The sequence below is a fragment of the Myotis daubentonii genome, chromosome 9, assembly GCF_963259705.1.
Source record: "Myotis daubentonii chromosome 9, mMyoDau2.1, whole genome shotgun sequence".
Taxonomy (NCBI): domain Eukaryota; kingdom Metazoa; phylum Chordata; class Mammalia; order Chiroptera; family Vespertilionidae; genus Myotis; species Myotis daubentonii.
The window spans coordinates 7,863,478-7,882,477 of NC_081848.1; the positions used below are offsets into that span (position 1 = coordinate 7,863,478).

The window sequence follows — 19,000 nt, forward strand, 5'->3', positions numbered from 1 at the left end:
TCTGGGCTTTTCTTGTTGTTCTCTTTCTAGTTCTTTAAGCTATAGGGTGAAATAGTTTATTTATGGTTTTTCTTGTTTTTTAAGGTATGCCTGTAGTGCTATGAAGTTCCCTCTCAGGACTGCTTTTGCTGTGTCCCAGAGGTTTGGGGTTGTTGTGTGTTCATTTTTATTTGTTTCCAGGAAGTTTTTTATTTCTTTCTTGATCTCATTGATAACCCATTCATTGTTTAATAACATGGTATTTAGCCTCCATGTGTTTGAATGTTTTGGGGTGTTTTTACTGTAGTTGATTTCTAATTTCATTCCACTGTGATTGGGAAGATGCTTGATATGATTTCCATCTTCTTCAACTTGAGAGACTTGTTTTGTGTCCTAACATGTGGTCTATCTTTGTGTGATCAATGTGCACTTGAGAAGAATGTATATTCTGCTATGCTGGGATGAAATGTTCTATAAATGTCAATTAAATCCATCTGATCCTGTGTGCCCTTTAGAGTCTCTGTTTCCTTGTTAAGTTTTTGTATGGAATATCTATTCAGTGAAGTCAGAGGGGTGTTAAAGTCCCCTACAATGACTGTATTGTTGTCAATCTCTCCGTTCAAGTCCTCTACATGTTTTTTATATATTTAGCTGCTCCTATATTTGGTGCATATATGTTTACCAGGTTTATATCCTCTTGTTGGATCAATCCATTTAATATTATGTAGTGACCTTTGTTGTCTCTTATAATGGCCTTCATTTTAAAGTTTATTTTGTCAGATATGAGTATTGCTACTCCAGTTTTTTTTTTCTTTTCCATTTGCATGGAAAAAAATTTTCTCTCCCTTCACTCTCATCCTGTGTGTGTCTTTTATTTTGAGTGGGTCTGTTGTAGATAGCATATAGTTGGGTCATGTTTTTGTATCCATTCAGCTACCCTACGCCTTTTGATTGGAGCATTTAATACATTTACATTTACGGTTATTATTATTATTTTAAATATATTTTATTGATTTTTTACAGAGAGGGATAGAGAGTCAGAAACATCGATGAGAGAAACGCCGATCAGCTGCTTCCTGCACATCCCCTACTGAGGATGTGCCCTTGACCAGAATTGAACCTGGGACCCTTGAGTCCATAGGCTGACGCTCTATCCACTGAGCCAAACCATCAGGGCTATGGTTATTATTGATAGGTACTTTTTTTAAAAATATATTTTATTGATTTTTTACAGAGAGAAGGGAGAGAGAGAGAGAGAGTCAGAAACATCGATGAGAGAGAAACATCGATCAGCCGCCTCCTGCACATCCCCCACCGGGGATGTACCCACAACCCAGGCACATGCCCTTGACCGGAATCGAACCTGGAACCCTTCAGTCCGCAGGCCGACACTCTATCCACTGAGCCAAACCGGTTTCGGCCGATAGGTACTTTTTTATTGCCATTTTAATTCTGTATGAGTAGGTTTCTCTCTGTGTTTCTTCTTCTCATTACAGCAATGCCTTTAGCATTTCTTATCATGCTGGCTTGGTGGTGATGTACTCTAACCTTTTTTTGGTCGGGAAAGCTTTTTATTTGACCATCAATTTGAATAATAGCTTTACTTGATATAGTAACCTTGGTCTAAGATCCTTGCTTTCTATTATTACCTTGAGTACTTCATGCCATTCCCTTCTAGCCTGTAGTTTCTGATGAGGAATCAGGTGTCAGCCTTATGGGGACTCTTTTGTAGGTAACCGTGTTCTTTTCTCTTGCTGCCTTTAAGATTCTCTCTTTGTCTTTAATTTTTGGCTATTTAACCATTTGTATGCCATAAGCGTCTATAGATGCAAGCAGCGGACCTTTCTTAAATCCAAAATATTGTGAAAGTTAACTGGTTAATTGTGATGTGTCTGGCCGTGGGCCTGTTTGGGTTCTTCTTATTTGGGGTACTCTGTGCCTCCTGAACTTGTGTGACTTTTTCCTTTACCAGGTTAGGGAAGTTTTCTGCCATTATTTCTTCGAACACCTTCTCTCTTCTTTTCTCCTTTTCTGCCTCTTCTGGCACATCTACTGTTCTAATATTGTTATGTTTCACATTGTCTCACAGCTCCCTTAATCTGGCCTCCTGTTTTTTAGTTGCTTTTTCTTTTTGGTTCTCTGATTAAGTAATATTTTCAACTCTGTCTTCTAATTCACTGATTCGATTCTCATCTTCCTGTAATCTGCTGTGTATGCCTTCCAATGTGTTCTTTATTTGTGTTATGTCATTCTTTATCTGAGACTGTTCTTTTTTCATAATTACTATATTTTTTTTCATGCTGTTGAGCATTTTTACCATCATTACTCTGAACTCTGTTTCAGATAAATTCCTTATCTCTGCTTTATTTATCTCTCCTTTGGAGAATTCTCTAGTTCTTTCACTTGGGAGTTGTTTCTTTGTCCCCTCATTTTGGCTTTCTGTTTAGGTTTGTGACTATGTAGTAGGTAGATCCTCTACATCTCTCAATCTCTAGTGCAGGACAGTCCCAATACCTTAAATTATAGACTCCCTCCTTAGCCTTCTGTATTCTGACAGAGTTGGACTTCCACTTCCTGGGTCTCATCATCAGCCTTCCCTTCTTCCTTGCTGTTTATGCATTAGCCTCTGTTGGTGTCCTTTTGGTTTCATGAGTGTGCTGCATCGTTCCTTGAATGCTTTTCTCCCCTGTTGAAGTAGAACTTTTCATAGTCTATCATTTTTACCTTTCTATTTATTTATTGTCATTTCTGCCACCCAAAAAGAAGTTCCATGAGGACAAAGTGCCAACTATAGTGGCTAACACAAAGAAGTCACCAAGTATTTGTTAAATGAATAAATAAATTAATGACCCTTACACTTTAAACTCAAAATAAAGTTCAACTGTCTTTTTAAATTTGATCCCATGAGGGAGAAAGCATTGTGCTCTAAGATTGACCTGAAGAGATTCAATACAATTGAGGGTCTAAGTAAGCTACTGTGGTCATGATTCTTTTGTTGTTGATTTTATTCTGCTTCATAAATGGGGTGGGGGTGTTTTTATTGAGATCTGTACAGATATATGGAATACTGGGCCAAAATCATATTCTCTGCACATGTTTGTTTTTATAACCCTTCTTGCTTGATTGCCCTATTAAATGTTTCAGAATTGGAAGTATAAATTTTTTCTAATGCATACTTTGTGTTGTAACTACTAGTTTCTTATTAGACACTGCAAACAGCATATTTTCATGCAACGGGATAAAGAAATTACTGTGTATGGACAGAGCCGAGAGTATACATGTGGAAATGAAACACTCTTAAAGGTCTTTGCCATCAAGTTGGAATTTATATGTGGAGAAGCCTAAGCTAGGGCCCTCCCACAAAAGACAAAACGCGGGGTTTATTCCTGATAAACCAGTCATCCAGGACCTGATTAACTTGCTCAAGGTCACACAGCAGTGAGAAGTAGAAACAGCATCCCAAATCAGGCGTGTTTGCCTCTAGGACAGTGGTTCTCAACCTGTGGGTCGCGACCACTTTGGCGGTCGAACGACCCTTTCATAGGGGTCGCCTAAGACCATCCTGCATGTCAGATATTTACATTACGATTCATAACAGTAGCAACATTACAGTTATGAAGTAGCAACAAAAATAATTTTATGGTTGGGTTACAACATAAGGAACTGTATTTAAAGGGCCAGAAGGTTGAGAACCACTGCTCTAGGACCTTTTTCTACTATACTTTGAAATCTTCTTAGGTAAAAGAAATCATAAATTTATATTGTGTGTTTTATTAAAGATTTGAAACTTTGTCTGATTGGCTTATGTCACTTAGCATAATAATCTCCAGGTCCATCCATGCTGTTGCAAAAGGAGGTGGGCAAAGGGGAGGGGAGAATGGGGACATCTCTAATAGTGTCAACAATAAAAATAAAGTTGAAAAAAATGGTATGAAACTTTTTGAAGTTGCTATAACCAGATATTACAACCTATTGGCTTCTATATGAGGGTTATAAATACTTTTAGAAATGTTTGATCATATTTGCTTTTAATAGTTGCTGAAAACTTTAACATATAGTTCCAAAGTCAATTGTAAATAATCTTTAACATTTTAAACTATGTACCTCAAAACACATTTACTTACCAGAAGACTGTGCTTGGTTTCAGTAGTCCCACATAGCTGGAAGAACTGATTCAGAGTCTTAACAGATGTGAACAATCTAATGTAGGAAAATTGCTGAAAGCACATTTATTGCCAGAGTGTACCACAACAACAATTTCCTTTAATTTTTGTCAGGCACACAATTAGAAATGATTACACACTGATAAAAACAAACAGAAAATAAAATGTTTTAAAATTTATAGTTTCATATTCATAAATGTGTCTCAAGGTTAAGCTTAATGTAATTTAATATAAGTAATGTTATAATCTAAGATTTAAAATGAGAATAATTAATGTTATCCTAATTTAATACAAATCATATACTTAATCCATTTTTAGTGTTCACGATGTAAAGTGATACATATATTAATGTACTAAAACTGTTTTTAGCGCTTTGTTTTATTAATAAACCTTCCTTTCTTAGTTTGATTTTATTTAGGAATGACTGGTTAGGATCAGCACAGTCTAAGTCGGCAAAGGCCAGAGTGCTGAGTTACAGTAAGATAAGAGTATCTTTTTTATATAGCAATGTTATATGTGTATGTGTGTGTATGTATATGTATATATACACACATATATTTCAGAGAGAAAGGAGGAGGGAGAGAGATAGAAACATCAATGATGAGAGAGATTCATTGATTGGTGCCTCCTACATGCCCATCCCACAATCCGGGCATGTGCTCTGACCAGGAATTGAACCGTGACCTCCTGGTTCATACATCAACTCTCAACCACTGAGCCATGCCAGCCGGGCTCCAGCAACGTTTTGTATTGATTAGAGGAGAGAAATGTTAGAGAAAAAGAAGGGTAGAAATTTGAATCTGAGGGTTGAAAATAATGGACCTTCACAATATTTGAAAGGGACAAATGAGCCAATTTTAATTACTTTATTGGAGCTTCATGGTTGAGAGTGATTATATTCCTAAAAACACAATTTCCCTTCAAATTTATGATTTTCAGAAGTGTGAAGTTTATGCAAATCAGTGGGTTAGGCACCTTTGACCAGGATTTAATTATCTAATATGTGGGGTTTTTTTTAGCCTTTTTAAAAGGCTAGTTAAGCATAAAATATTAAATTGGCATCAGCCTTTTTACTCCCAAAATACAAATTGATAAAATTATAAATTTAATCACTTTAATGCAACATTAATTTTATAAATTATTAATCTTTTGGACTATTATTAGTCAGCTCCAGCTTTAAGAGATGCTAATTCCAACTGAAGAACAGTAAGCTGAAAGGAAGTCATTCAAAGATTCTGATATCCCTAAAACTTAAGGAAATGCAATTGGCTGGGTTTCTCCACTTTGATACGATGCTAGGAAAGCTGCCCCTTATCCTTAGAGGAAGAGAGGGATATCTACATGGTGGTGATGGTAGTGATGATGGTGGTGATGATTGTGAGGAGGATAACAGCTAACATTTACTGAGCATTTCTTATGTGTCAGGCATTGTGCTATGAAATCTAGACTTATTATCTATAAATACAGGTTGAGAACATTTATTAATTATATTACAAAATTATATCTATGTAACTTGAAATCTACATTTTGGGGCTTCCGTTATACTTAATTTTGGGGTTGGTAGAAGTGACTTGAATTTTTGAGATTGAGTGACTAAGATAATAGTTACAGTGACTTAGAAGGTGGTAATAAAGTTTATACAAAGAAAGAGAGTTCAGTCTTGATAACACTGCAGTAGCAGAAAGAAAAATCTGTGTAGATGTACAATTGAGTAATTACTAAAAAGTCAAATGCACTTGGCAAATCTGGAATTTATTTTTATAAAAATTCTAATCAATGAATGAAATATCCCAAGGCAGAGTTTCTTAACCTTGATTAAACCTAACATTTTATAGACACCTCAAAATTGCATATCAGATGTGAGTGTTTGTATGTAAATACAATTTTCATTGGATTCTCAATAGAATCTGTGAGCAGGAGGCCCCAGGCCAGTGTAAAGGCATGTCGTGACTGTAGTGACTAAAGAGGCACTCATGAGACAGGCACTCAATAAGAAGAGCGTGAAAGAGAACTAACATCATCCAGCTAAAAATAAAGTAGATCCGAGGTTATCCACAAGAAGGTGGCAATTTCGATTAATTCTATGAGAGAAGGAGTTTAGGGAAAAAAAAAGGGCAAAGGCCCAGAACTAGATCATGGTAGTTTTATGTGGTTAGATGAGAAAGAAGAGCCAATTAGTGAAAGAGATGGAGGAAAACTAGATAAACATGAAATCAACCAGGAGGGATATTTAGAGAACCAATTAAGTGTGAAATTTAATGAAAGGTCATAAAAGGTGAGTATTGAGAAAAGGTAATTGGCTTTAGACTAGGGAAGTTACTGGTGAAATTTAAAGCATTGTCAGTGGAGTGTGAAACATAGAAACCATATCATAAGCAGTGGATAGATGGTGGTTAGGGAAGGAAGGTACCTGAGTCAGCTCCTGACAGTATAACAACATTATCATAGTTGAAATAATAGCAGCTAACATTTTTGAGCACTTATGTGTCAGACACTGGGAAGGGGTGTTTTATTTTTCTTTTTTAATTTCTTTCCTCATCTAACCACATACAGTAAAACTGTCATGGCAGTTTTTCCATTTAATTTTCACATAACTTTGTGAGGTAGATTCTACTATTATCCCATTTTTAGACCAAATGAAGGGATAGGAGGTTAGGTTTAAGTAATTTGCTTGGGGTCACATAGTTAGCAAGTGTGAAGACAGTATTTGAACCCAGGCAGCCTGACTCTTGAGCCTTTATTCTTAGCACCACACTACTAACTTTTAGTATCTAGTGTGTACTGCTATGAACTGGGGAGGAAAAAAGGACAAATGTTTTTGTGTAAGAAGCAGGGAGTATACAATTATATACACATATTTTCACATACAAAATGAAACACAGAAGGGGTAAACCAAAAACTAATAAAAACAATTACTTTTGGGCAGGGGATAGGAACAGACTTTTTGGACTATATGGTGTTACATAGTTTTAACTTTGGCATCGTATTAAACAGAAGGTAAGTGTTTTACATATTCAAAAAATGAAGTTAAACAGGAGAAAAAGGAATCCCTAATATTTATAAACAAACACATAAATGTACTATCTTTATATCATGGTGGCAACACATGACACAATAGCTTTTCAAGCGATTATAAAGCATTGTAGTAGGCCTGTGCATTCTTAGGACAGTATAATCTCAAAGTTAAAAGAACTGCAAAGAAATGTTAACTTTTAAAGTTCATCCAGTAATTTTATTTTTAGTAGTAATATTAGTATAACTATTTTGAAAATATTTTATGAGTATTGTAGGATAAAACAAGTAATGTATGCTAATGTTAAGAACCAGGATCTTGCCCAGCTGGCGTGGCTCAGTGGTTAAGCATCAACCTATGAACCAGGAGGTCACAGTTTGATTCCTGATCAGGGCACATGCCCAAGTTGCAGGCTCAATCCCCAGTGTGGGGCATGCAAGAGGCAGCCAATCGATGATTCTCTCTTATCATTGATGTTTTTCTCTCTCTCTCCTTCACCCTTCCTTTCTGAAATCAATCAGAATATCTTTAAAAAGAGAAAAGGAAAAAAAAAGAACCAGGATTTTTTATGTAAGAGAAAAGAATGCAAATATAAAAACCAAAGAAAACTAATTCCTATAACCTTAAATTTGAAATGGAATGGATTAATTTTTTTTCTCTTTAAAAGTACTTATTTCCTAACTCTGTCCCTGAAAAAGCTTAGAAGCAGTACCAACCAATTAACTAAAAAGCACCCGAGCACCCAGATACCATTTCCAGTGCTTTCTGGAGAAATGACTGATTCCAGGTTTGGGGCAAGAAGTATTCAAGATAAGCATGAGACATTTTTATTATGTCAGAAAGCAGTAAATGTATTAAATATTTCTTTGGTCATATTAAAAGACAGAAACATTGTAAAGTGGTTCCCACTAGACAGAGGTGGAAAAATTTGAGCATCAAAAAGAATAGTGACTATAGTTGATTGAAACTGAATATATAGGAGTAAGAATCCATGCACTCGTTATGATAGTTAAGAGAATCATACAAGAGAGAAAGGGAAAAGAAAGCTAAATGTAAGAGGGAAACACACACACACACACACACACACACACACACACACACACACATCCTAATAGATACTGTTGGAGGTAGTCATTGTACCAACCCCTTACTCTGAAAATTGGTACTTAAAGGAGGAAGAATTGAACATTTGAACAGTTTTCCTTCCTCACCTGTTTTAGTTGTATTCCAGGATAATTAAATAGCCCTAACTGACAAGAGAAAATTCTTTTCTACAGAAGAATTTCATCTAATAAATGTGGCAGGAATTTTTTAAAAATAGGAAGACCACAGTTTTGCAAGTGAAGTAATTGATTGAGGTATGACCACCAATGAATACTGAAATCAGAGCTGTGGTTCTCAAAGTGTGGTTCCCATTCCAGCATTTTAAGCATCACCTGGATACTTCTAAAAAATATGTAAGTTCTTGGGCCCTTTCCAACACCTACAATGTATCAGACACTCTGGGGGTAGGTCCCAGTAATCTGTTTTAACAAGCCCTCTAAGAGCTCTGATGTGTACTTAAGCTTTAGAACCACATTTGGAGAGTGAGTGGTGAAAATTTTTAATTGAAAGATCAGTCTGTCATCCCCATAATTCATTGATTGATCTTAGTGCTCCTAGAAGTAGGAGAACCAGATCTTATATTCCTCCTAGTAGATCCACCTGTGACATATTCTTGCCACTCCAAAAAAATGTAAACAATCTATTCTATTCTTTATACTTGAATTCCAATTTACAGGAAATACAGGAGCTAGAAGAATAACTCAAAACAAAATTATGAGGAAGCCAAGGACAAATCCAGAATGTAGGACATCCAGTCCAGTTTCTTTAAGTCAGTGCCATGGGGAGAGGTGGGGAAGGGAGAGGAACTGTTCCAGAATGAAAGGACTCCAAAGACAAAATAAGTAATTGCAAAATGTACATCTTGTTTGGACCCTGATTCAAATAGCCAACTGGGAAAATCTGAATTCAGACTGTGTGTTAGATAATACTAAGGAATTGTTGATTTTGTTAGATGTGATAATGGCATTGTATTTATATAAGAAAGGGGTGTGGGTTTTTTAGGGATACAAAATTAGAGTGAAACCAAATTATGTCAAGATTTGCTTTAGGTTACTACAGCAAAAAAAAAAAAAAAAAAAAGGAATTTAACGGGAAAAAGGATAAATGAAGCAAGTATGGCAAAATTTAGAGAACTCTTGAATCTTAGGGGTTCATTATACTAATTTTTCTACTTTCATGCATATTAGAGACTTTCATAATAAAAAGAAAATTTTAAATGATTTTTAAAAATAATATATTTATTAGTACATATTTATTTCTGTTCTAGCCTTTATCACAGCATATTGTAATTGCCTGTATATTTGTCTATCCCAATATTTCTCAAACTATCAGTATTGAAAGACCAATTTGTTAATTGTCCAATGTGTCACAGACCATGACTTTTGTAATATTCAATAAAAACCAATTAACATAAAAACAAAATGGGGGGGGGGACATACAAAATAAAACCTTAAAAAGTTTTATTATTAAAGTCAACAAACAAAATTACATTTCACTTTACAATCAGTACAAATGCAAACATAAGAAAAAGCCAATTTTTAAAAAATACATATTTTTATTTATTTCATAGAGAAAGGGAGGAGATAGAGAGACAGAAACATCAATGATGAGAGAAAATCATTGATTGGCTGCCTCCTGCACACCCCCTAATGGTGATGGAGCCTGCAACCCAGGCATGTGCCCTTGACCGGAATTGAACCAGGGACCCTTCAGTCCGCAGGCCGGCGCTCTATCCACCGAACCAAACCAGTTAGGGTAGGAAAAAAACAATTATTTGAAAACCGTATCCATTTATCAAAAATACACACATAGGCCATGAGTGTAGACGAGTTGTCACATACGAGTGTGTGTGCTCTTTGCATAGTAACTTGATGTCATGGTTTATTAACTGGAGATTGGATTGATAACAGTGCCCTTCGCTGAGGATGGTGGATACCTAAACTGGTTTTACTGGCAGCCACAGGTTTTTGCCTCAGTTACTTCTACTGATTTCTCAGCAGATGTATATAGTTTTGAAGGCTGCCTACACTGCAGAAATCATAAAGAATTGGGAAGATAATAGATATACTTGCTGTAATACTCGCTGAGATTTTTGCTTAAGGGGTGAAAATACCACTTCTTTAAACCTCTGGAATGCAGATGTTGTCATTTTTCTCACACTGTGTGTTATACATTTATTGACATGTGAGGACTGTGACTCTACATGATAATTTTAGGCTTAGATGTACTGTGCCTTAGTTTTTACGATAGTACCCTTCTTGCCAAGTATTAAAGCTTTTTCCCCCCTTGGCTGTGGTGGTGCCAGTTTTTTACTGACTGCTTCAAAAAATCATATTGCTGTAGATTCCGTTGTGCTTCCCAGGACTCATTTTGTAGACAACAGTTTGGGTTCTTTTTCCGTACATATTAATCCATACATGTTCACATTGGATCTGTTAGGTTTCTCTATATTGCCAAAATTTCAAAAGTATTTTCCAAGGATGCACATTAACTCAGCATTTTCAACAGGAAGAAATTTTGTCTGTCATTTATTTGTCTATGATATAGCTGCCTCACTGTAATAGGATTTGGTGTGGAATCATAGGGAATATATTACTAACCAGCCAAAAGAGATTCCCTCACAGAAAACGTTGCATTCCCTCATTAAGTTTGGCCCACAGGTCCAACCCTTCATTATGGATTCCCCAACTCATCCAGTATAGAAGGAGGCTCAGGTATACTCAGGAATAGAAAGCACAGGGTCTACTTGCCAGTGCACTTAGACATACAGTTTGGACATTTTGACTGAAAGTCCTGCATATTTGTTCTTAAGTGGCCCTTTTGCCTTTCAGAAGTATGGATGTCTACTATGTGATGAGCTGATGATCTCAGCTTGTGATAATAGCTGATATAGAAGGAAATACAAAATGTCCAGCTAAATTTAAAGCCTATAACTTGTAGAGTATAACACTAATACTCCATATTTTGTAATACTGTTGATGGAAAGTTTCATGATAGCATCCAGGATAAGACCTTAAGCAATTAAGTATTTAAATACTATACCTACGATGTTTTGTGCACAGTGTTAAGCATTGTGGGAAGTACAAAGAAGAGTGATATTGTCCCTACCCTCGGGAAGCTTTAATGAAGGTATTTTTTTATTTTCTGAAACACTGTATTGGAACTGGGGCTGTGTGTGTATCCAGGCATGAACACACATTGGGATAACTATGATATATATGCAGATAAAGTGTGAGGCAGTGTGTTATAAGTGATGAGGAGTTCCAAGAAGAGAGATTTGAAGTGATTTATTTCTATTTGAAGTGGTGAGGGACTGTTTAATATCAAAGTGGCATTTGAGTAGGGTTTGAAAGGATGGTTATGATTTTAACAGGAATCTAGTAAAGAAGCAGCTTGATAGAGTTAAAAAAAATTCAAAAGTTTCTAGTTCCAACAGCCTAAGTGCCCATCAGTAGATGAATGGATTAGAAAACTGTGGTACATCTACATGGTGGAATACTATGCTGCTGTAAAAAAGAAGGAACTCTTACCATTTGCAACGGCATGGATGGAACTGGAGAGCATTATGCTAAGTGAAATAAGCCAGTCAATGAAGGAAAAATACCACATGATCTCACTCATTCATGGATAATAGAAACCATTATAAACTTTTGAACAATAATAGATACAGAGGCAGAGCTGCCTCAAACAGATTGTCAAACTGCAGCGGGAAGGCCGGGGAGGGTTGGGGGCAGGAGGGAGGGGGGTAAGAGATCAACTGAAGGACTTGTATGCATGCATATAAGCATAACCAATGGACATAAGACACTGAGGGGTAGGGGAGGCCAGGGGATTGTCAAGGGCGGGGGAAAAAAAGAAAAGAACACATATGTAATACCCTTTGTAATACTTTAAGCAATAAAAATAAATACATAAATAAATAAATAAATAAATAAATAAATAAATAAAACTCATTCATGACACATAAAAAAAAAAAAAAGTTTCTAGTTCCAGATCAGCCATCCACCTAATAAATGTATGAATTTAGCCAAGTTACTTAATTCCTTTGATCTTCAGCTTCCTCAAATATAATAGAAATTAGAGTAATAGTTATCATAGAGGGATGTTAGGAAGATTGAGATACTGTTATGTGAACATGCTTTATAAACTGTAAAGGGCTGTACAAATGTTAGTAAATTTTATAGTAAATATGATATGAGCCAAAGGCATGGAATTTGCAAACAGTAAACCACATTGTCTAGAGCAGAAAATGCGTGAAGGTGCTGTCACTATTGATTCACCAGTACAGTTCCTTGCTTGGGGGAAATAATTAAATAGAAAAGCCTGTCATGGTTTATGTTATCCTCTTTCCCTCAAAAGATCATTTCAGAGGCCTTTAAGATCTTCAGGTAAAACTTGTATGAGTTGCATATTTATTTTAGTTTTATTAAATTTATATAAATATATGCAGAATTAATTTTCAGGTAAACTGCTTTAATAGAGATTATAACATTGCACAGAAGGCTAATGTATCTTATAAAGCATATTTTTTAGAGAACAGTGTCTCTCATAAGAGTGCTTGGTTTCAAGAACAAGTCTGCATGTTCTTGGATGGATCTGAATTGCTCGATTGAACAACATGGTGTGAATTATTGAAGCTACTTCCAAGGACCACTGTATCTCATGTTACAGGTGGTTTCTATAATAACTACATAAAATGAATTTTTAAAAGAAAGATAACCTTGCCCAGCCAGTGTTGCTCAGTGGTTGAGCTTCAACCCAGGAACTGATTCGATTCCAGGTCAGGGCACATGCCCAGGTTGTGGGCTCAATCCCCAGTAGAAGGCATGCAGGAGGCAGCTGATTGATGATGTTTCTCTATCATCAATGTTTCTATCTATCCTTCTCCCTTCTCTCTCAAAAAATCAATGAAAACATTTTTTTAAAAACAAAGAAAGATAACCTTGATTGATTGGATGTCAGAGAATTGATTCATGTTCTTCGTTTTACATAAATGTTATTTTTTAATGTGATTAGGAATATTCAGTACTCAGTAAATTTTTAAGGAAAAGAACAGAGGGAGTGCTTGGGCATAAAGGTTACTTTAAGTTGCACTGTGAATATTATGCCACTAGCTATTGTCTCATCTTGGACTCTTCATTTTTCTGGATTCTAGTGAAATATGATTGGAATTGCTTTCTCAAGGCAAGAAACTTGGAAAACAGCATAGTATTTGAACATGAACCTTTAGTCATTATAAAAACTTTTCAAGGGGAAAAAATCCCAAATCTGAATGTTTGGGTCATTTTATTTTGGTGAATATTTTAAATTCTCTCTTCTTTTACAGACTATCTTGCTAATCACGGCCGGTTAAATGAGTCTGAGGCCAGGCGCAAATTCTGGCAAATCCTGTCTGCTGTTGATTATTGTCACGGTCGGAAGATTGTGCACCGTGACCTCAAGGCTGAAAATCTCCTGCTGGATAACAACATGAATATCAAAATAGCAGGTAACTGGGGCACAGCTGGCTCTAATGTGATCAACTGTGAGTCCTTGTGCTGGGTGTTTGCAGAAAGAGAACTGCAGGCAGAGATTTGGAGCATTTCTACTGATGACATCAAGCTTTCTTAAAAAACAAGTGTATTCTATTCATTTCCTTAGAAATATATGCAATGAAAAGAAAGGGAAATCGGTTTGTTATTAATGTGCACAGTGGCAGGGCTATAGCTGGTGTCTCATTTGTATCTTCGATCTGATTTGTGTCCAGGTCTGTTTGTGGGGCCCTGCCAGAGGAGAGAGATGCTAGGTCTGCAGCAGCAGTGCAGGTTGCTGGGGCGGGTGGCTACAGTGATTTACAGATGGGGAAAATGAAAAGGGAGGGATGTAGATTGATACAGGAGGAGCAGGTAGGCCAAGACCAGAATGTGAAGGGTCTTGAGTGCCATGAAAAAGATTTTAGAGTTTATTCTGTAGGTCATAGGGGGTCTAACCTATTGAACATTTTAGGGTGGGGATAGGGGTGAAGTGGGATTGGGATGACAGATTTGCATGTTAGAATGATGTCTCTCTCTGGCACCAGAGTAAAGACAGGTGGGACATGTGAATAAGACTGAAGACAGGAAGATAATAAGGACTCTAATGCAGTAGTCCAATCACGAAAATGTGGGCCTGACAATAGTGCGGTGAAGGGGATAAAGGGGGAGGGCGGGGGTATCTGTAATACTTTCAACAATAAAGATAAATTTAAAAAAAGAGAATGAATGAAAATGTGGGTCTGGAATCCAAAGATAAAATCCAGGGGAGAACCAAGATGGCGGCATAGGTTAACGCAGGAGTTTGCTGCTTTGAACAACTACTTCAAAAGTGAAACCAAAAAACGGAAGGGACATCACCCAGAACCACAGGAACGCTGGCTGAGTGGAAGTCCTACAACTAGGAGGAAAGAGAAACGCATACGGACACTCAGAGGAGGCGCAGTGCTGAAGTCAAATTCTGAGGTGCGGAGTGCGCGGAGCGGGCTGGCGGCGGAGGGCGCGGTTGTTGTTTTCAATCGGGAGGGAGTCGCAGACTCTGAGCACCAGATCCGGGCGAGTCTTTAGGGACCCAGACTCAAACGGGAGAAGCGGGACTGTCTGGCTTCGGTCAGAGCGAGGACAGCTTTCTCTCGGAGCTTTGCAGCGGTTGCTGGGACTCAGAGAGGCAGAGCCCCTTGGGACAGGACTGAGAGCCGCCATAACTGCTCTCTCCGGCCCACCCTGTTGATCCTGTGCGACCCGCCCCACCCAAGCCCTGCACAGAGGCATTTGCCGGATAGCCTCAGGCAAAGGCTAGATTAGCACCTCCCTAGAGGACAGAAGTTCTCTCACTGCTGACACAGCTGATTCTCATAGCCACTTGGCCTGGAGGTCAAACCCTCCCTGGAATTAGCTACAACAATCAAGATTTATCTATAAGACTGCGAACAAAGACCACTAGGGGGTGCACCAAGGAAGCATAACAAAATGCGGAGACAAAGAAACAGGACAAAATTGTCAATGGAAGAAATAGAGTTCAGAACCACACTTTTAAGGTCTCTCAAGAACTGTTTAGAAGCTGCCGATAAACTTAATGAGATCTACACGAAAACTAATAAGACCCTCGATCTTATATTGGGGAACCAACTAGAAATTAAGCACACACGGACTGAAATAACGAATATTATACAGACGCCCGACAGCAGACCAGAGGAGCGCAAGAATCAAGTCAATGATTTGAAATGCGAGGAAGCAAAAAACATCCAACCGGAAAAGCAAAATGAAAAAAGAATCCAAAAATGCGAGGATAGTGTAAGGAGCCTCTGGGACAGCTTCAAGCGCACCAACATCAGAATTATAGGGGTGCCAGAAGATGAGAGAGAGCAAGATATTGAAAACCTATTTGAAGAAATAATGACAGAAAACTTCCCCCACCTGGTGAAAGAAATGGACTTACAGGTCCAAGAAGCGCGGAGAACCCCAAACAAAAGGAATCCAAAGAGGACCACACCAAGACACATCATAATTAAAATGCCAAGAGCAAAAGATAAAGAGAGAATCTTAAAAACAGCAAGAGAAAGAAACTCAGTTACCTACAAGGGAATACCCATACGACTGTCAGCTGATTTCTCAACAGAAACTTTGCAGGCCAGAAGGGAGTGGCAAGAAATATTCAAAGTGATGAATAGCAAGAACCTACAACCAAGATTACTTTATCCAGCAAAGCTATCATTCAGAATTGAAGGTCAGATAAAGAGCTTCACAGATAAGGAAAAGCTAAAGGAGTTCATCACCACCAAACCAGGATTATATGAAATGCTGAAAGGTATCCTTTAAGAAGAGGAAGAGGAAGAAAAAGGTAAAGATACAAATTATGAACAACAAATATGCATCTATCAACAAGTGAATCTAAGAATCAAGTGAATAAATAATCTGATGAACAGAATGAACTGTTGATTATAATAGAATCAGGGACATAGAAAGGGAATGGACTGACTATTCTTGGGGGGGAAAGGGGTGTGGGAGATGTGGGAAGAGACTGGACAAAAATCGTGCACCTATGGATGAGGACAGTGGGTGGGGAGTGAGGGCGGAGGGTGGGGCGGGAACTGGGAGGAGGGGAGTTATGGGGGGGGGGAAAGGAACAAATGTAATAATCTGAACAATAAAGATTTAATTAAAAATAAAAAAATAAAATAAAAAAAAAAAAAAGAAAGAAAATGTGGGTCTGAACCAGATTGTAGGATGAGATGGAGGGAGGGAGATTTATTTTGGATAGGGTTTTAACAACATTGCAAATGCTGGTGTTTTGTTATAGGGTTATGAAAGAGGAACAAAGGCAGATGAGAGGCGCTGACCAAGAAATTCTTGGTTGACCAGCGAGGTTAGATATTCACTGGAGAAAGTTTAGGGAGAAAACAGCTCCTTGAGGTATAAAATAGAACCTCTATTAAAAACCTCTGATTGATTCATTTAACTGGTTATGTTTATGCCAGGTCCCATTAGTTTTTGTCTGAGCATTTTGAGGAAGGTACATAATTTTTATTTACTTTAACTTTATTTATTGTTACTTTAATTTTAATAATTAATTTTAAATGCCAGTGTTACATATGTTGCAAGGAGGTAATGAATGGATTTTCCATTCTGTAGTCTGTGATTTTTTTTAAATAATAGGAATACTTGAATAAGACAAAGTGTTTGATAAGCTAAAGTTAATTTGCTATAGTCCCACTTTATATATATAAAGAATTATATATTTGTCATTTTTGTTTTGAAAATGCAATCCACTATATTAGTGTCTCCATAGTTTCTTATGTGTGTTCACTTCTCCCGTTTGTGTTTTTCCCATCTTCTGGCCCTTCCATTTGCTCTCTTTCATTTCACTCCTTTTTGCTGTATTGCACGTCCCTGGAATTTTTGTTTACTTCTCTTTGAAAAAATCTGCTGCCCTCAAATTGCCCTCTTCAGAGTTGGCTCTTGTTTTTCGAAGTCCTTACCTCTGTAGAAAGGAGGGGGGAACCCCTGCTTCACCTTTGCATTCACTTATCACCAAAACAACAAAAAATCACAAGACAATACCTCAGAGGAGCTTTGGGAGTGTTTTCAAGCAGAGAAAGGTTAGAGTGTGAGTCATACGCTCTAGGAATTACAAAGTGCTCCGTAGAGAACTTCTCAAAAGAAAATGTTCAAGTAGAACCAAAGAAACTTGGAAACAAACATACTCACCTCTACCTGGCTATCATCTATCTATATGATCTAGGAATATTGGTAGGTAAACTCAGTATTTCTAACGTCATTATGGGATATCTAGTTTTTTGTTTGTTTTTGTTGCTTTATTTTTTTTTTAATATCTAAACTTCAAGGTCTTCTAATTTTTATCTAGAAGATCAGTAAAATGTCCAAGACCTAAAGTGTTCTCTCTGGTTAAACTAGTAAAACGGCTAACTTATTGAACCTTCACTATTTTCAGGTATTATGCTAGGTACTTTATCATTGAATCTTCACAGCAACCCTAGAAGCTGCATAGCTCTTGCCAGTTTTTAGGTGAGAAAGATGAAATACAAAAAGATTAAATAACTTGTCAAGGTGACTCAGATAATAAGTAGCACACCCGGAATTCAAACCTAGGTCTCTCTGACCACAGTGTGTTATTTCTCCCACTGCACCATGTTGTTGTTTCCAAGCATTGCCAGTTATCCCTCAAGGGGTACTCACTAACTGAATTTTGAGTTCCATCATTCTGTATGTATACATTTGGTGTCCTTGATTCCATGTCTCATAAGTATACACACACACTGTATCTAAGCACTCAGATGTCTTCTTGCTCACATTTTTTTGTCATCTTCACTACCACTTACCACAAATTTTAGTAAATGTTTATTAAGCATCTACTGTGCTCCTGAGCTAAGTCCTATAGATGCAAATATTTCAAGACAAAATGGCAGCAATGCAATAAAACTCAACTCTGCTCTTACCTTGAGTTAATCCAGAACTAGACCTTTAAGTCAATATAACACAGAGAGAAAATTATTGTAAAGGCTAGGAGAAAGACTGACTCTGCCTTGAAGAGAGTATTAGCTAAGACTTGCTTAAGAAGAAGACATCTGTGGTGGGACAGCGAGAGTGTGTTGAAGGGGTGAGGTACGGATGCAGCTCCAAGCAGATGGATTAGCATGTGCAAAGGCAGGCAGGCCCGAAAACTCAAAGTTTGTAGGGAAACTACAGAGCAGATCTAGTGGGACATAGGTCCCCATGAGGAATGATAGGTAAGGAGCTTGGACAAGTAAGCAGAGCCAGATCATGAGGGATTCCACATGCCATCAAAGCTTAGATGTGCTCCAGTGCTGTGAAAGGACTTCTCCAGGATATTTATGTTTATCCATAGATTTTATAACTTTATGGCTCTGCTTTCTTTAAAAATATCTGCCGACTTCAGAAGATTCTTCTTAAATTTTAAATAAATCTAACACAAGTAGGAAAGATGGGGCTCCATGGAAAAATTGCAAGAACCCAGAATAAAATATAAAATTATTCTCTCAGTCTCTGTTTATTCTACTTATGAAGATCTCTTTAATTGCTAAATGGGTTGAATTAAATGAACTGTTTTAGCCATCTTATATGTTGAAATTGAAGAGAATTGCAAACCAAAACTAGATTAAACTATCCTGTATTTGTCTCTGTTTGTAAAACAGAAACCAACAGTTCATTTCAATAAGTACAGAAACATGGTTTTGAAATCAGCATCTACT

At 37.2% G+C, this 19,000-nt stretch overlaps 1 protein-coding gene across 3 annotated transcripts in view; it reads left to right on the forward strand.

Annotated features, from left to right (window-relative positions):
* SIK2 (salt inducible kinase 2) overlaps positions 1 to 19,000 on the forward strand; it is a 134,116-nt gene that overhangs the window by 62,225 nt on the left and 52,891 nt on the right. For 2 of the 3 annotated variants that reach the window (XM_059707838.1, XM_059707836.1), the window contains exons 4-5: positions 8,936 to 9,028; positions 13,586 to 13,747. In XM_059707838.1, coding sequence (XP_059563821.1) covers positions 8,936 to 9,028; positions 13,586 to 13,747 — 255 coding nt within the window. The remainder of the gene's footprint in view (positions 1 to 8,935; positions 9,029 to 13,585; positions 13,748 to 19,000) is intronic. The other variant, XM_059707837.1, reaches the window with a different exon arrangement.